Raw genomic sequence first — 17,515 nt, forward strand, 5'->3', positions numbered from 1 at the left:
TAGCGGTGAAAAGAATGGCAACCAAGCAAAAAGGAAACAAGACGGAAAAAAGACCCCCCATGATATTCTGCGAGGTGGACTTTTGATCTTTGTCGATGTGCAAGAGACGATGGTGCAATACATAAATAGTATATATAGTCATATAATAATGTAATTTTGGTAACCATTAATGACTAATTTCTTTGGTAGGTTATTCCTAAAGTAAATTGATCTCGCAACACGGGAAGTTAATGTCTTCTTTTTTTTGTTTTGAAGAGATTTTTTAAGATGCACTAAAATTGATAAGAAGCAATTAATAACTTCTTACAATAAAATTTGACTTGCATGATTTATCAAAAAAAAGAGTCATTAAAAGCGGTTCCAGAGGCTTGGAACGAGCCTTTGGGCTCAAGCCGAGAACAAAAAAAAACCTAAGACGAGTCGGCCTTTTTGGACCATTGACATTTTTTTAGGAAAAATATCTCCTTTTATTACTCAAATCACATGAGGTACAACAGTTTTATCAGGAAAATTAAGGAGCTACAGGTAGCGACCATGATCTAAAGATAAATAACTACGAGCTTGATTGTGTGCATGTTTATTAGAACCACTTCCTTCATGGACAAATTGGACCTACTCAAAGGCGGTTCGGCGTTGGTCGATCTCACGAAGGATTGAGTAGAGTTTTGATGAGGACATCCCTACCTCACTACTACCTCCGTCATTACCAATTGAAGATGAACCTGCTGTGAAGCTCAAGTCCAATGAAGTCAGGATTGGACCAATTACAAGGGCTCGTGCGAAGCTACTTAAACAACAGGTGAACTTGTTTCTAAACGATACTTTGATTGATGAGAACTTTATACTGCCTAAGTCCTATTACTTGTGTATCATCAGGTATCAAGAGGAGACAAGCATCGCACGAGGAGGAGAGGAGCAGCTGGACGTGAAGATGGACGTGAAGCTGGACAAGGAGCTGGACATGAAGATATCTCATGGACGCGCGAGGGAGGAGCGGGAGGAATGCGCGAGAGGAGAAGAAGAAGTCCAGGCCGGTCCAGAACCCGGTCCGACCGGCCGCCATGCCGGGCCACCCGGTCCCTGGCCCAGTCGACCGGTCGCCAACCGGCCGCCAACCGGAGAAAGCCCCTCGTACCGGACGGAAACCGGAAACCTCGCAGATTTCCGGTTGCCGACCGGTTGACCGGACCACAGACCGGACCGGCCGGTCCACATCCCGGTCGACCGGATTCCAGACCGGACCAGTCTGAGTCTGTCTCGACCAGATCTATTCTGGGTCGGTTATTTTCGTACTTTTTGGACCTGAGGTCGTCCCGGACGCCTATATAAGTCACCGGGACGCCCCACAAGTTGTTTTAGACCACGTTTAAGATAAACCCTAGTTCTTAGTTGTTTGCTCGCAAAACTATTGAATTCCCTACACCATATTGCTTGGATATTGTGTAGATCCTGTTTAAGTCTTGTGTGATCTGTTGTTCCATTGGGAATTAGACGGTTGCAACTTACCGCTTCGTGGTCGGCGGCTACGTGCGCAAGTGTGTGGAGTTGCGAATATCTTGCACGGTTGAGAGCTGTTGCATGCGGCGACGGGGACCAATCGAGAGATCTCGTTGCGTCATACAAGTTATCATCCACTTCATCGTCGTGTATCTCCGCTGCCATCATCCGTGATCATCATCACCACCATTGCTTACTGAGAAGATCGGGCCACCCCTTATCATCTTGGTATCAGATTTCCAGTTTTCCTCGGTAAGCCATCCACAATCCACCCCATAGTTGAGTTGTGAGTGTTTTCCTATCCAGAAAAAGCCAAAAAAATTAGGGTTAGGGTTTGCCATAGCCATAGATTGCACTAATTTCGAGTTTTAGTTGCTTTTCGTAGTTGTCTTTGCGTACCTTTATCTTTCTTCTAGTAGAATTGTTAGGGTTTGTGTTTTCTTTTTCATCTAGTTTATCTTCTAGTGTCTGTTTTGTTACTCCGAGTCCACATAGCGTACAGTGTGCTTGTTCCCAACCATAGACACAGCCTTTCGATATACATGACTAGGAACTTCCCCAGAAGAGACTAGTTTTACCGCTCGACAGGCTGCTCATTAGGGTTTTGGTGCTTTGCATATCTTGTTGGCCGTGTTATCAAGGAGTTGAGTCATAAAAAAAAACTGAAAAGTAGCAAAAAGAGTTACATAGCTGCGTGTGTTACAAACAGAAAATACAAAAACGCAAAGTGTGTGCTAGTTCAAATCAAGTGAAAGGCCTAAGTTTTCTTTACTGCATCCGTAGTTGAGCAATCTTGTGCCTGTCTCGTTGAGCTTTGCTAGCGTCTCTCTTGTGCATTGCAACCTTTCCTCCATATAGTTGCATTGCCCCATTATATTGCCTTGTGTGAGTATCTTTGGTTGTCTACGGTCAGCGCTAGAGCTTGTTATTGGTGCAAATAGGTAGCCTACCTACAGCTCCACATATACTCTGCTTTGTCGTGTGATTGTTCTTATACCCTTGATATTCGCTTCGCTACATCCGTGCACTAGTTGTTACTACAAGTGGTAAGCAACACTAATTTACTTTGGGATTTCCTTTTCTTATCAGTTTTGAGTGAGTTGTGAGAGTACCACCATATATTATTGATTTAGTGCACTAACCTACTAATCATGTCTGCTAGTGATAATAAGATTGTTAACCAGGAGAACAAGAATTCGGCAGATATCATCACATGGAGGGAGTATGAAGCTCTTCGTAATGAGATGCGACGTGAATTCCGCATTAAGGATGATGAGCTTAAGAGTACAGTTGACGAGATCAAACAAACGCTGGATGCTACTAATGTCACCGTCACGGGATTGTCTGATCAAATGACGGATATACAGCGCAATATTGCGGATATGCGTCTCGCTATTGAGAACTTGACTGCACAACAACAACAACAAGAAGATGATGAAGATCCTGAGCTTGAAGATGACGCACACAATGCTCGTGGTGCGCCTCGTGGTCATCGTCCTCGTGGCTGGGTTCCACTTGGCCGCAATGGTCGTGGACAAGATGAAGAAGATGGATTGGGTAAGCCTAAGTTTTCCATACCCAAGTTTGAAGGAGGAGCTGATGTTGAAGAATATCTCACTTGGGAGCTCAAGATTGAGAAGTTGTGGAGCTTACATCCCAACTACTGCGAAGATAAGAAGATCAAGCTTGCTTCTTCTGAATTTGATGGTTATGCATTGCGTTGGTGGGATTCTTTGGTTCGTAACCGCGATGAAGATGGTGCACAACCTATCCATACATGGCGTGCAATGAAGGAGGTTATGACTTCTCGTTTTGTGCCTACAAATTACATGCGGAATATATTTGATAAGTTGACACTATTGAGGCAAGGTGTGAAGACTGTTGATGAGTACTACATGGAGATGGAGATGCTTATGCAGCGTGGTCGTGTCCGTGAGTCTCTAGAGATGACAATGCAGCGTTTTCTCAATGGACTGAAGTATGATGTTAAAGGCATTGTTCGTCATTACACCTACACCAATATGAATCAATTGTTACATCATGCAAGGGAAGCTGAATCCCGATTGATCGAAGAAGCAAAGGTTAAGGGACGTGCTACGGGAGCTGGGCGTTTACACCCGCGCGCCCTCTACAGCGTCGGCGCCTTCGACGCGCTCCGTTCCTTACTCTACTCCGCCTAGCAAACCGGTCTCCAATGTATCTAATGCAAAGAAGTCCGAATCTGCTGCAAGTACGAGTGGTTCTGGTGTGTCTACAACGCGCAACCGCGATATGCTTTGCCGTACATGTGGTGGCAAGGGTCACTTCAAGAGAGATTGTCCTAACCGCAAAGTTATGTTTATCAATGAGGACAATGAGTATGAAACTGGAGATGATGTTGATCCAAATGCTCCAGACAATGATGACTATGACACTGATGGTGAAGATGCATATCCTTCTGATGCTCGCACCATTGTTGTGTCGCAGCGTGCTCTTAATGTGTTGCCTAGTGCATCTACTCGCGCTGCAATTTGTTCCAAACCAAAGCTTTAGTTGGTCCTGACAAGGCTTGCAAGGTCATTATTGATGGCGGGAGTTGCCGAAATTTAGCAAGCAAGGAGTTATGTACCAAGCTGAAGTTGAAGTATCTACCGCACCCGCATCCATATTATATTCGGTGGTTGAGCGACAATGGTGAGATGAAGGTAAACCACATGGTGCGTGTTGAGTTTGCGATTGGACCGTATAAGGATTGCATTGACTTTGATGTGGTTCCTATGACGGTTTGTCACCTCTTATTGGGTCGGCCTTGGCTCTATGACCGTTCGTGCAACACAATGGCCGTGCCAATACATATCACTTGGAGTACAAGGGCAAGAAAATTAACTTACAGCCTATGTCACCACAACAAATTGTCAATGAGTCTCGTCAAAAGATCGAAGTGAATTTGGAGGATGCACCTCTAGATAGGCGAGAGAATTGTAATGTCGTGAGTGATATAACGAAAAGTGAGAGAGTGAATTCCTTAGTCTCATTAGCCACCAAAGAAGACATGAGATAATTTAGTGAGGATCCTACGGCCATGCCTCTTGTGCTTTTGTACAGGGGTACGGTTTTGGTTTCTAACGACATGAACCCTCTTCCTCTTGGTGTTTCTAATGTTTTGCAGGAATTTGGCGACGTGTTTCCGGAGGAAGTACCGCAGGACTACCACCATTGCGAGGTATTGAGCATCAAATTGACTTGATTCCCGGAGCATCGCTGCCCAATAGGGCGCCATATCGCACTAATCCCGAAGAGACGAAGGAGATACGTAAGCAAGTACAAGCGCTACTCGACAAAGGTTATATTCGCATAAGCCTTAGTCCTTGTGCTCGTTCCTCGTTATTCTAGTTCCTAAGAAAGATAGTACTTGGCGTATGTGCGTAGATTGTAGAGCTATAAACAACATTACTATTCGATATCGTCATCCTATTCCCCGTTTAGAGGATATGCTAGATGAATTGAGTGGTGCTTCGCTGTGTTCTCTAAAATTGATTTGCGTAGTGGTTATCATCAAATTAGGATGAAAGAAGGGGATGAGTGGAAAACAGCCTTTAAAACAAAATTTGGTTTATATGAGTGGTTAGTAATGCCTTTTGGGTTAACTAATGCACCTAGCACTTTCATGAGACTCGATGAACCATGTTTTGCGTGAATTTATTGGCAAATTTGTGGTTGTGTATTTTGATGACATATTAATCTACAGCCGCAATGAATCTGATCATACTATACATATTCGACATGTTTTGCAAGTGTTGCGTGATAATCAACTCTATGGTAATCTTGAGAAGTGCACATTTTGCAAAGATAAGGTCATATCTCTGGGTTATGTTGTCTCTAAGCATGGAGTAGAAGTAGATGTGTCTAAAATTGAAGCTATTCAAAATTGGCCTACTCCCATGAATGTGAGCCAAGTAAGAAGTTTTCATGGTCTAGCTGGGTTTTATCGCAGATTTGTGCCTAACTTTAGTACTATTGCTGCACCTTTGAATGATTTGACTAAAAAGGGTGTTGTTTTTTAGTGGGGCACAGCCCAAGATCATGCTTTTGATGAACTTAAGAGATTGTTAACTTCTGCACCGTTGCTTGCACTTCCTGATTTCAATAACCAATTTGAGATTGAATGTGATGCTAGTGGTATTGGAATTGGTGGTGTATTGATGCAAGAGGGTCGCCCAATTGCATATTTTTCTGAGAAACTTTCTGGTGCTAAGTTGAACTATCCTATATATGATAAAGAATTGTATGCTTTAATTAGAGTTCTTGAGGTTTGGCAACATTACTTGTGGCCAAAAGAATTTATCATACATTCTGATCATGAAGCTTTGAAATACCTGAAAGCCCAATCTACTTTGCATAAGCGTCTAGCTAAGTGGGTTGAGTTTATTGAGTCTTTTCCATACATTATTAAGCATAAGAAGGGAAAAGATAATATTGTTGCTGATGCTCTATCTAGGAAGAATATGTTATTAACTCAACTTGATGTTAAAATTCCTGGTTTAGAGATTCTATGTGATTTGTATGCTATCGATCATGATTTTGCTGAACCATATCGCTTATGTGCTCTTGGTAAAGCATGGGAAAAATATCACATACATGATGGGTTCTTGTTTAGGGCTAACAAACTATGTGTTCCGGGAATCGTCTGTGCGTTTGCTCTTATTGCAGGAATCACATGCTGGAGGTTTGATGGGTCACTTTGGGCGTGAGAAGATGCTACTCATGCTAGCTGACCACTTTTATTGGCCAAAGATGAGGCGGGACGTGGATAGATATGTGAGGAGATGCATTACTTGCAACAAGTCCAAGTCCAAGCTGAAGCCTCACGGTTTGTATACTCCTTTACCGGCACCTACTACACCATGGGAGGATATTAGTATGGATTTTGTGTTGGGTTTGCTGCGTACTAAGAGAGGCCATGATTCTATATTTGTGGTAGTGGATAGATTCTCTAAGATGTCCCACTTTATTGCTCGCCACAAGAGCGGCGATGTGTCGCATATTGCTAACCTGTTTTTCAGGGAGATTGTACGTCTACATGGAGTCCCAAAGACTATTGTTTCCGATCGTGACATGAAGTTTATGAGCTACTTCGGAAGACGCTTTGGAGAAAGTCAGGGACGAAGCCGCTGTTCAGCACTACTTGTCATCCCCAAACCGATGGTCAAACCGAAGTGGTGAATAGAACATTGTCACAACTGTTGAGATCCATGATCAAGAAAAACCTCGAAGGAGTGGGAAGAGTGTTTGCCGCATGTGGAGTTTGCTTACAACAGGGCGGTACATTCTACCACAGAGCTATGTCCTTTTGAGGTGGTGTATGGTTTCAAACCCATTACTCCACTTGACTTGTTGCCTTTGCCCATACATGAGAGAGTTAATATGGAGGCATCAAAGAGGGCAGATTATGTGAAGAAGATTCATGAGAAGACTAAAGAGTTGATTGAGAAGAAAGGCAAGAGCAATGCCGCAAAGATGAATAAGAAGCGCAAAGAGATGTTGTTCAAGCCTCGGTGATTTGGTCCGGGTACATTTTCGCAAGGATAGGTTCCCGAAGCCGAGGAAGTCTAAGTTGAAGCCTCGTGGTGATGGTCCTTACAAAGTGCTTGCTAAGATCAATGATAATGCATACTCGATAGATCTTCCGGAGGATGAGTTTGGTGTCAGTAATTCTTTCAATGTTGCTGATTTGACACCATATGACGGAGAAGACCTTGGAGCGTCGGGGTCGACGCCTTTTGAAGGGGGGAGATGATGAGGACATCCCTACCTCACTACTACCTCCGTCATTACCAATTGAAGATGAACCTGCTGTGAAGCTCAAGTCCAATGAAGTCAGGATTGGACCAATTACAAGGGCTCGTGCGAAGCTACTTAAACAACATGTGAACTTGTTTCTAAACGATACTTTGATTGATGAGAACTTTATACTCGCCTAAGTCCTATTACTTGTGTATCATCGAGTATCAAGAGGAGACAAGCATCGCACGAGGAGGAGAGGAGCAGCCGGACGTGAAGATGGACGTGAAGCTGGACATGGAGCTGGACATGAAGATATCTCATGGACGCGCGAGGGAGGAGCGGGAGGAATGCGCGAGAGGAGAAGAAGAAGTCCAGGCCGGTCCAGAACCCGGTCCGACCGGCCGCCACGCCGGGCCACCCGGTCCCTGGCCCGGTCGACCGGTCGCCAACCGACCGCCAACCGGAGAAAGCCCCTCGTACCGGACGGAAACCGGAAACCTCGCAGATTTCCGGTTGCCGACCGGTTGACCGGACCACAGACCGGACCGGCCGGTCCACAGCCCGGTCGACCGGATTCCAGACCGGACCAGTCCGAGTCTGTCTCGACCAGATCTATTCGGGTCGGTTATTTTCGTACTTTTTGGACTCGAGGTCGTCCCGTACGCCTATATAAGTCCCCTCGGGACGCCCCACAAGTTGTTTTAGACCACGTTTAAGATAAACCCTAGTTCTTAGTTGTTTGCTCTGCAAAACTATTGAATTCCCTACACCATATTGCTTGGATATTGTGTAGATCATGTTTAAGTCTTGTGTGATCTGCTGTTCCATTGGGAATTAGACGGTTGCAACTTACCGCTTCGTGGTCGGCGGCTACGTGCGCAAGTGTGTGGAGTTGCGAATATCTTGCGGTGGTTGAGAGCCGTTGCATCCGGCGACAGTGGACCAATCGAGAGATCTCGTTGCGTCATACAAGTTATCATCCACTTCATCGTCGTGTATCTCTGCTGCCATCACCCGTGATCATCATCACCACCATTGCTTACTGAGAAGATCGGGCCACCCCTTATCAAGTTTGCTCTTAGTTGGATTCTCGGATGGACTTTACAACCTGTAGGCAATCACATGCAATCTGAATGCGCTGAATCGGCATGTCCCCTGCTAGTGCTAGAGTTGGCTTTTTACACAAAACTGACCCAAATATTTAACAAATTTATAAAATAAACTTTCAGCGAAACTATTTCATCTAACCATCTAATCCTTTTGAGTAGCGCCTATGCCAAAGATGTTATGCTCAATAGTGTAGCGCATGTCCCAAAGACGCTACACAAGTTGCCAACGTGGCATGCGGGTCTGCCTAGTGTACCGCCTAAGTCAAAAGCCCTACACTACTCTTTATATATAGTGTCTATTTATACTTGAGAGAACATTATAGTAGCTCAGCGTGTTCAGACGGTGCACACTTGAGAGAACAATATAGTCAAATTCCATGGTATTTTACCTTTAACCATTAGTTTGGTTAATAATAACACTAGAGGCAAAGTGTGGACTAATGTTACCAATAAGTGTTTACACGGGTTTTAGTTCACAAGTGTTATTGGAAGGTGGTTCTCTCAATTGTGAAGATTTAGCATCCTTTTATACTACGTTGTATAAAAGGTGTAGATTTACTAACCGAAAGAATACGAAACTACTAGTGGAATCATACATACTCACTCCCCCACCAAAGAATAAAGAGAAAAATTGATATATGACACCGTTATTTTTCACCGCTTAATTATGTTCTTGGCAGCTACCATTACAATTATGTGGCGCATTCACGAGAACACACCACCTAGCTAAAAACGAAAAGTTTTACACTTTTGCATGTAATGACCATGCTATTAATGGTTTTGAAGACAAAGTGCTAGGGTGTCAAGTGGGATCCCACCTAAATCCCACTTGTAGTACATATTGTTTTTTCTGGTGTAAATTTTGACACAAAATTTTGAACTAGAAAAGTCAAAATACACAAAAAAAATGAGACCCCACCAAGAACCCACCTTGACACCTTACAAAGTGCAAACTTTACATTTTTAGTTAGATGGTGTGTTCTGTCAAATGTATCATAGAATTGTAATGATACCTAGCAAAGATATAATTAAGCTGTGTGTTTTGACAAACACCCAAAAATAACAGTGTCATGTAGCAAATTTTCTCAATAATAAAAGTCAGATTCAGTGGCAAACATGAACTCATGGGTCCAAAATAGGCTGCGTTCTTACATAAATGTTGCGGATTTTGATCAAAGTACATATGGTCTTGACGGTTTGATCCGAGTTTGATGGATAAAATAAATATATAATTAATTATACAGATTAACATAGATATGCAACTCAACAAGGATCTGTCTCCACAAGTGTGGACATAACTACTAGCAGCCGGTTCTCCGGGGGTAGTATTGGTACATTATTATTCAACATTTTACTATAGATGGGGTACTTATAAGGCTCTAAATGGAGCAGGCGAAAACAAAACTCTCTTGGCCATTCATCAAACTCTGAAGGATGGAGGAACTGAGGCAGACCATGGGGCATTGGTCATCTGGGGAACCAACAAGTAAATAATGAAATGACCTGCACAGGAATAGTTGTTAACTGGGTGAGTACGGCCGGACTGGAAACAGGATTCGCATGTCAACAAGAAAAAGTTAAGGTTTACCTCAAAGTGATACATGCTGATGAATTCAAGGAGCTGGGAAGGTGGTCTTGGGGTCCGCGTTATTTACATCACCGCAGAGAGAAGGGAACGAAGGAATAGATTTCAGGATCAACTTCCTGCCGCTCTTGCAGATCGGAGACAATCCAGTACCAATGCGCGGGGGAGATACCCTCTTTTTATTTGGGGACACTACCTTGACAGAAGTTTGAGGAGATAAACCTCCTTTCAGGCTATCTGATGTACCAGGTCCCCAAACCATTTCTGCGGAATAGTTTTCAAATGGTGAGAGCAGTATATCAGCCTTCGGGTGAGCTTGAGAGTTGCATAGTCGAGGAGATTGTCCAAGGAGCTTTGTCGAAGATCGTGGCCTCTTGGAGCTTGAAGGCAGAATGGAAGCCAAGGGTCTGTAAAGAAGAGAAAATTTCCACAAATTTCAGTATCAAACAGTAGGATTCACATTTCACGGTAACATATGTGCAAAGGTGTGATACACAAACCTGATGTTCATAACTGAAGGTGTAGTCAGTACATTCTCAGCAGGAGCAGGATTAGCAGCTTGGCTGATAACGAGCTGATTATCATTTTCGTTTTTTTCTTCCTTTACAAGGGCACTATTTTCCTCGTATCCCAGCTTAACTTCGTCTACACTCAACAGTGCAACTCCTTCAATGGAAAAATGTATCATCAAAACCTGGTAGCTACTTATGACTGGTAACAAATTTTCAACAAGACTATAAAACAGTTCAACCTTCTATACTTAACAGTAATGGCAGGATAAAAAGTTTCAGAAAACTATACAAGAAAGTTGTGTCATTGTATTTAGAAAAACATAAGCAGATGTAATTCACAATGTACTGCTAGCATTGTATCTTATAATAAAACAAAAAAACATAATCAATTCACAAGCTAATCTTCTTGCTAGCAGTAAGAAGAAAAATTGTACTCCCTCTGTTTATAAAAAGGTGTCGAAGGTTTGTCTATCTAGATACATTCGAATTTAGACAAACTTTAGACATCCTTTTATGAACAGAGGTAGTATTTAAATCAGGCAATGGTCCAAAGTCAAACTGTAGCAGTGTAGCCAGGCCATCTAAATAATCACATTGGACAACGACAAAAGTTACAAAATACTGTCAGGAAAGCCCATTTCATGCAAAATATACTAACATATACTAGCACTCCTGGACCATGTACTAGATTTCCAAGCTGAAATATTAATCTTCAGGTCCACACAACTTATTGAGTATTTATTTTAATCTGAAGCAATTACCGTCAACCTAAAGCTCTCAAAACTTCTTTTTTTATTCGCCTAACCAGTGTGCTGAATGGAACAGCTTCAGCACACAAATGCAACTATGCTCTCTGGTGCATGTAGAAGTTCGCAGATTAATAAGAGAAGCATATAAATATAAAAGGAGCTCACCCTCTCTTTTTCCAAAAGCATTCTTACATCCCTCGCATCTGCAACTTATGGAGCATCCCACGCCACCCTTGATGAAGAGCACAGTAAGACAGATGCAGGTGGGTTAACCAGCGAAGTGACAAATATTAGATCATGTAAGAGTAAAAACCTGATAGCATTCACAGTATTTTTTCAGACACGATGACTTCTTGCAGTTGCATCCTCTTTTGTGACGTGCCGAAGCAGGAGTTTTGTTAGTGTACTCCTACAATATTGGAAGAATGGCAATGAGTGAAAGTAAAGGAAAAAAAAAAAAGGAAGAAAATATGAAGAAAGCCTCTTACCCCTAATTCCTGACCAGGCTCAGATGTGCGAATTACTTTGGGTGCAAATGCTAGTGGATTACGAGATTCAATCTGTTCTCGAGTAGATAAAACTATTTCCATGTTCCCAGGCTTATTCAGACAGCCTTGGCATGAACAGGGTTCTGAACAAAATACTCCAGCATGAAAACACTCGCAGTAACTGTATGAGAATTAGCCAATACGTCAATATGTCAAGTAGAATGCATCACAGCATTAAGAAAAACTTTGTATCTCGTAAAAAACAAGAGCTGTTTTTCGTGACTCTTAAAATGGGCAAACAAAAGTAAATTGGGCGCCAAAACGAGTATGAACTATTCAAGGGTAAAACTGGCTACAGAACACTCTAGATTCATGGCATTTGCTGTCACTCTAAATTTCTGGCTTTGCATAATACACACTCTGAAAGTATAGTTTGCCACAACATATCACACACATCACAATAATATTATCTAGCTTAGCAGGAGATAGTGTGTGCATGAATGCAATCAGATGTTCGAGAAAGATGACTATATTTTTTTATGGCATAACAAATGTAGTCATTCAGAATACTGCTATTTAAGATCATAGTTCCCCAGTTTAGGATACTTCAAGTTTGCCTCGTTCATTTGTGTGATCACTTGGTTCAAACAAAGAACTTCTGTCGAAAGAAGGGCATATTTATCATTTTATCAAGCACTGTCCTTTCACAAGAGAAGAACACTGGGAAAAACTGAAAAAAAAAAGATGGAGATACCAGTAATTATATTCAGAACAAACACACACTCCATATTGCGTATCCAGATTTAAATCCATCTAAATATGAAGTCAATTGCATTGCGCCCTTACAAAGTTTTACACCACTTCTTAAAGAGGAAATAGCACTACAGGTCACTAAACTTGGCAGCTATGTACACTATAGCCCAGCAACCATCAAATCGAAAAGCAGAGCCCTAAACTTGGGATTGGGTTCACATTTAATGCAAATCACTCCACGGGGTACTATTTGCCATGCTGCACAGCATGAAGAAAAACTTGCACTACATTTTAGTGACCCACAGAGCAATCTCATCCTTGTTAAAGTGTACAATAGTTAGAGATGACAGACCAAACTGCCCTTCATTAAGATATGCGTAAATAGTTGGGTGACTACAATACCAGATGTGGTAGCACGGATCTGCTGCTGTATATTCGCCAAGCACACCACAGCTTTCTGTTTTAGGCTTCCTCATAATGAATTATGATCATTATTATGTCATCGGAAATGATGGAAGCAAGCCTTATGAAATCGTGACTAATTATCATGTCAGCATGCCAACGTTCCGTGTCACACAGGTTAGCGACAATAAGGCCCAGTTTGAGGTTAATGTGCTTTGCGGTGCTTAACTTTAACCTATTGTGAAAAGTCTTGATGTGCTTAACTTTAAGCTGTTGTGAAAAGTCTATTACTCTGCAATAAAGCAGACTGAAGTTGAAAATTATGGTATCCAACAACTGTCCTCTTACATTTCATTAGCACAATACCGTATACATTTGTAACTGGCTCACAAAAAATGCAGCTAACTAAACGCCCAGATATCTAGAAACTTGCATTGCGGTACATTTTCTGTATAGAATGATATAACAACATGAAAGTTGAAAACATCTTTGCTGAAGGCATAACAGCAACTTCTTGCTAAAACCCACAAAGATTACCATAACTAGACTCCAGAGTAGTACATCACAGCAAAGCACACAACCCTAAAACAAAGGTTGGAAATCAACTGGCTCAGGAATGCACTGATAAATGAGGCAATCATATGAGGAAGATGAGTCTGGAAGTTTAGAGAATCATATTATGTAGGTATAGGCTTAGAGCAATGATTCTCCAGTACAAAACTTGGAGAACCTGATACAGTTTGATAACTCTGTACCCCTGCATCTTAGACCTCAAGTGCTAGTAACAGCACCAACACATTTATAGAAAACTAATATTCAAACTTGCTTTCATGTTTGCATTAATCTTGTGGCATAGTAGTTGGTGAAAATCAGGAGAAATAGTACAAGAGATCTTACAGTTTCAAGCATTTTGACTTCTTGCAACTACAGCGCTTGCATGCAGTCCCATCACCATCATCAAATTTGTGTCTGCACAGTACTATTGCATTTCCATGATTTTTTCCAATTAAATGATGCTGGTGACCTATAATTATGGGCATAGACATCATACCTTTTTTTCTTGGGACCGGCCTGACTAGGCTCATCAGCATTTGCAACCACGACTGCCTGAGAGGAATCTTCAGTATTTGGTTCCGATGTTGGTGGAGAAGAACTGACAGCACATGGAAAGTTGCTGGCTTGATTTATAGAAGGCTGAGCAACATGGGGGACTATTTTGTCTTTTGGTATTGTGGCAAGGGTATTCAGATGCAAACCAATACCAGGCAATGCACATGGAGGGGTTCTCATAGGCTTTGAGTTGTTATCACCAGAACTAGTTTTGCATCTGGGGGTAGTTGTATTAGCAGAATGATGACCTGAGGTCTTCTTCGCAGCTTTATTGACTACTCCAGCCTTTTCGTTGAAAAGGCAACGCCTGCTCATAACACGCATATGCTGTGACAAGGCCTGCCAGAAGAAGAAAATAAGTTAATTTGCTGTGATGAGAACATTGACACTTCATTCAGATTAGTTATAAGTGGTAAAGGAACCAACAATATGCAATACATGCAAGATTGGATTCATTTCAATATTATTAGAAAATGGCTGCTAGAGTGTACCAGAGCTAAATCCTACTGGTAATTTGTTAATATATTAACAATAGATTGTCAAAATGGAATCAGGATCTCCTAAATGGTTTTGTTACAATTTCTCAGGCTTGTAAGCTGTAACAATTAATATACATACCACTGCTATATCTAGTTGGATAAATAAGCACCCAACTACGATTTATTGTAAGCCAATATGTTAAATGTGTCTGAAATTTTGCATAATAACAGCAAGAAGTTAGAAGTATACATACACTTTGGTCTTGGTCCATTGGCAAATATTCACTAGGTTCTTCAACAGCATTACACATTTGATCATTTGGCGCCAACTGACTTTGACAAGCACCAGGGAGCAATTGGGGGGTATAATCTGGCGCGGACCCTTCAACTGGTCCATCCCAGTAAAGATGAGGATCATGTCCAGCATTGTTCATATAAGTGCCACTTGGCTCATCAGTCGACATGGAATTACCAGAGAATGTATTGTCAGCATTTAGTGTCTCATTCACTAACTGTGTCTCTGACGCAAATGGTGGGGCTAATCTCAGCATATGACTAGTTGATTCATGTGTAATCAAGTAATCCCCGTCATATGCCGCAAATCCATCGTGATGTTGTTCAGGTAGCTGGTTTTCATGAACAATTCCTCCAGGCTGTGATGAATCCATTTGATCTGGACCAGTGTGATCAAGGAGGACGTCTTCTAGTCCTGTGCACCCCTGATCTGTAGCAAGATCTTCATTACCATCAGCATTTTGATTCTTGTCACATTCTGCATGGCCACCAACGAACTGGATGGTTTGAGGCAATTTACTTGTAGAGTTTGATGTGTCGACAGAAGAACCAATAGATCCCTCATTTAGGTGACAAGTGAAACTGCAGCTCTCTGGAACAATGTTTTTGCATTTGATCATCCTAATCGTACTCCCTAATCGGGTTCTGACGCTATTAGGAGAATTCGAATCTTGAGAAGGTTGAACAGAATCATCCCTGGTTAATACGGAAAGACGTACAGTAAGGCTTAAGCCTAAATGGATTGAACTACACATGTTACAAGATAATGCAAATTTACCTTGTCAGAAGTTTATGTTCCTTTGGTGGATTGACATGTGGTGAGGCAAAGATGGAAGAAACAGGAGCCAAGTCCAGTGACTTGAATAGCTGCACGCTATGCGATGTGTCTTGAGGTTTATGGATTGGTATAGGCGATAGATTGTTGATAAAATTGAAGACAGGAGAGTCCTGCAGGTAGGAAAATTTTAGTTAGAAAAATAACTACTGAAAACAAACAGTGAGAGAGTTGTACAATCACAAGACCAACAACATCAAAATGCACATCAGGACTACAAGTTTGTACTGCCAGGGGAACCGTACTGCAATCAGATCCTAATTAGCACGATGATTCCTCCATGATCAAGCAGTAAGTCGTGTCCAAGCTTAAGGGGGAAGATCCCTGGCTGGAAGTATGAACACTGAACAGACAACTGAACTTGAGTTCCCGATGGATACGTGAGCAGCAACCGAACCAAATCAGCAGGGTTGCTGCAAGTGCAAGGTACTCACATGTACAGCAATCACCGAACTAAACCGCTGTATTTTTCTTAACTATGCACACAACATATCATCATCTTAATAGTACTCCAACAATAATAAAAGTAAGAGGGCAAATCTAAGCAAACAGCCGGCCTCCCCTCCCTCACAGGATCAGCAACCCAATCAGTTCATCTGCCAATAATGGCCCCAATCCCCAGTGGGGGAGCGCCAGTAATAAACTGGGGGACGGTGTGATTGTTCGGAAATGAAGTCAAACCCCAACCTGTCCACCGAGAAACCCCCTAAATCTCACCCCAATGCAGCACCGCAGAAAGCTGAATGGAGACCCAAATCGCACCCCCAGCGCATCCTCTAAACCTAGCATGCCCAGCAAATCCAGGGCCCGGGAACCCCCATCAACAAGGGGGCGAGGGATCAAGCCCCCCCGTAGTACCAAATCGCCGCATACGCATCGCCGCACCCGGAGGACCGAACCGGACGCCGACCCGCGATTCGTCCAAGCCCTACCACCCGCGATTCGCCCCCCCTAGAATCAGGAGCCGGGCCGAGAACGCGGACCTCGAATCCGGCGGCGGCGGCGCGGGGCCTATCGGGCGTGTCCATGGCGCCTCCCTCCTGCTCCGGCGGCGGCGGTGGCGGCGGCGACCCCCCGTGGGATCTCCCGCATCCGCCTCTCGCTCAGCCCTACCCTACTGCTGGGCTAGTGAGGAGGAGTGTGGTGAGTAGCAGCGGCCAGCGCTGCCGCTGATGATGGTGGTTTTTTACTGGGCCGTGCGTCGTCGACCTAAGCAAGTCTCAAAGATATACTACTGCCAGTGGTCCGTTCCGCGTGGCCGGGTGCGTTACGTTTCGAGGGAGGCGGCCGTGGGCGGGAACCTCGTTTTTTCGCCCTGACGGGTGGGGCGCCGCTGTCGGCGTTTCGGCTAGGAACCAATGAGGCAACTATTGTGGCATGCCACTTGCAAGAGCAAAAATTGTGCAGTTCATTGTAGTATTGATTGAGTTACAAAATTATACATATGGCAAGAGGGGGCCAGCTGGACCAATCCAAGCATTGGTTGATCATGAGGAGTGGGAAAATATTTCTTACCATACAGTGGCATATGGTCGACGCGGTGAAAGGAGAGGAGGGCCCACAAAGGGAGCGTGCTCCGTGGATTTGTCGACGGTGACCGATGTAAAATTGTAATTGCTGGAGACGGGTTGTCCTTCGGTAAAACCCATGCACACAGCTGCCACGCCTTGTCCGGAACGATGGGGTTGCTCGCACTCGTGGCAACCAACCACAAAATCTTTGACTCCTTTATTCGGGTGAGGTCAAGAGAAATATTGTTTCGCTCTGAGATATGCGGTTCGCACGCTAGGGTGGGCAGCGGATGCCACGTAGAGCTTGGAAGATATGATTTTGGACGATACATTAGTTTCCAATCAATATGCGATCTCGAAAACAAATGACACCACCCATTAAGAACTACAGCTAGATGCAGACCAGCTCCTCCTACGGTCTGGCTACT

At 43.2% G+C, this 17,515-nt stretch overlaps 1 protein-coding gene across 1 annotated transcript; it reads right to left on the reverse strand.

The window, feature by feature from the left end:
• Positions 1–9,529: 9,529 nt before the first annotated feature.
• Positions 9,530–16,604, reverse strand: LOC124655310 (CRC domain-containing protein TSO1-like). Its single transcript, XM_047194229.1, has 11 exons — positions 16,560–16,604; positions 15,520–15,689; positions 14,702–15,437; positions 13,910–14,307; positions 13,756–13,827; positions 11,704–11,884; positions 11,529–11,624; positions 11,381–11,447; positions 10,455–10,620; positions 9,958–10,361; positions 9,530–9,872 (listed from the first exon to the last, which is right to left on the reverse strand). Exons 1-10 carry the CDS (start codon positions 16,602–16,604, stop codon positions 9,983–9,985), a joined length of 2,310 nt encoding a protein of 769 aa, XP_047050185.1. The 3' UTR covers positions 9,530–9,872; positions 9,958–9,982.
• Between the last annotated feature and the right edge of the window lie 911 nt (positions 16,605–17,515).

Source organism: Lolium rigidum, chromosome 5, assembly GCF_022539505.1.
Source record: "Lolium rigidum isolate FL_2022 chromosome 5, APGP_CSIRO_Lrig_0.1, whole genome shotgun sequence".
Taxonomy (NCBI): domain Eukaryota; kingdom Viridiplantae; phylum Streptophyta; class Magnoliopsida; order Poales; family Poaceae; genus Lolium; species Lolium rigidum.

Coding starts and splice junctions, on each gene's coding strand:
- LOC124655310 (XM_047194229.1), bottom strand. CDS start 16,604: ATGGACACGCCCGATAGGCCCCGCGCCGCCGCCGCCGGATTCGAG. Junction 13,828..13,909: donor GCCGGTCCCAAGAAAAAAAG/GTATGATGTCTA, acceptor AGTACTGTGCAG/ACACAAATTTGATGATGGTG. Junction 10,621..11,380: donor TGCTTTTGGAAAAAGAGAGG/GTGAGCTCCTTT, acceptor TTTCCATTGAAG/GAGTTGCACTGTTGAGTGTA.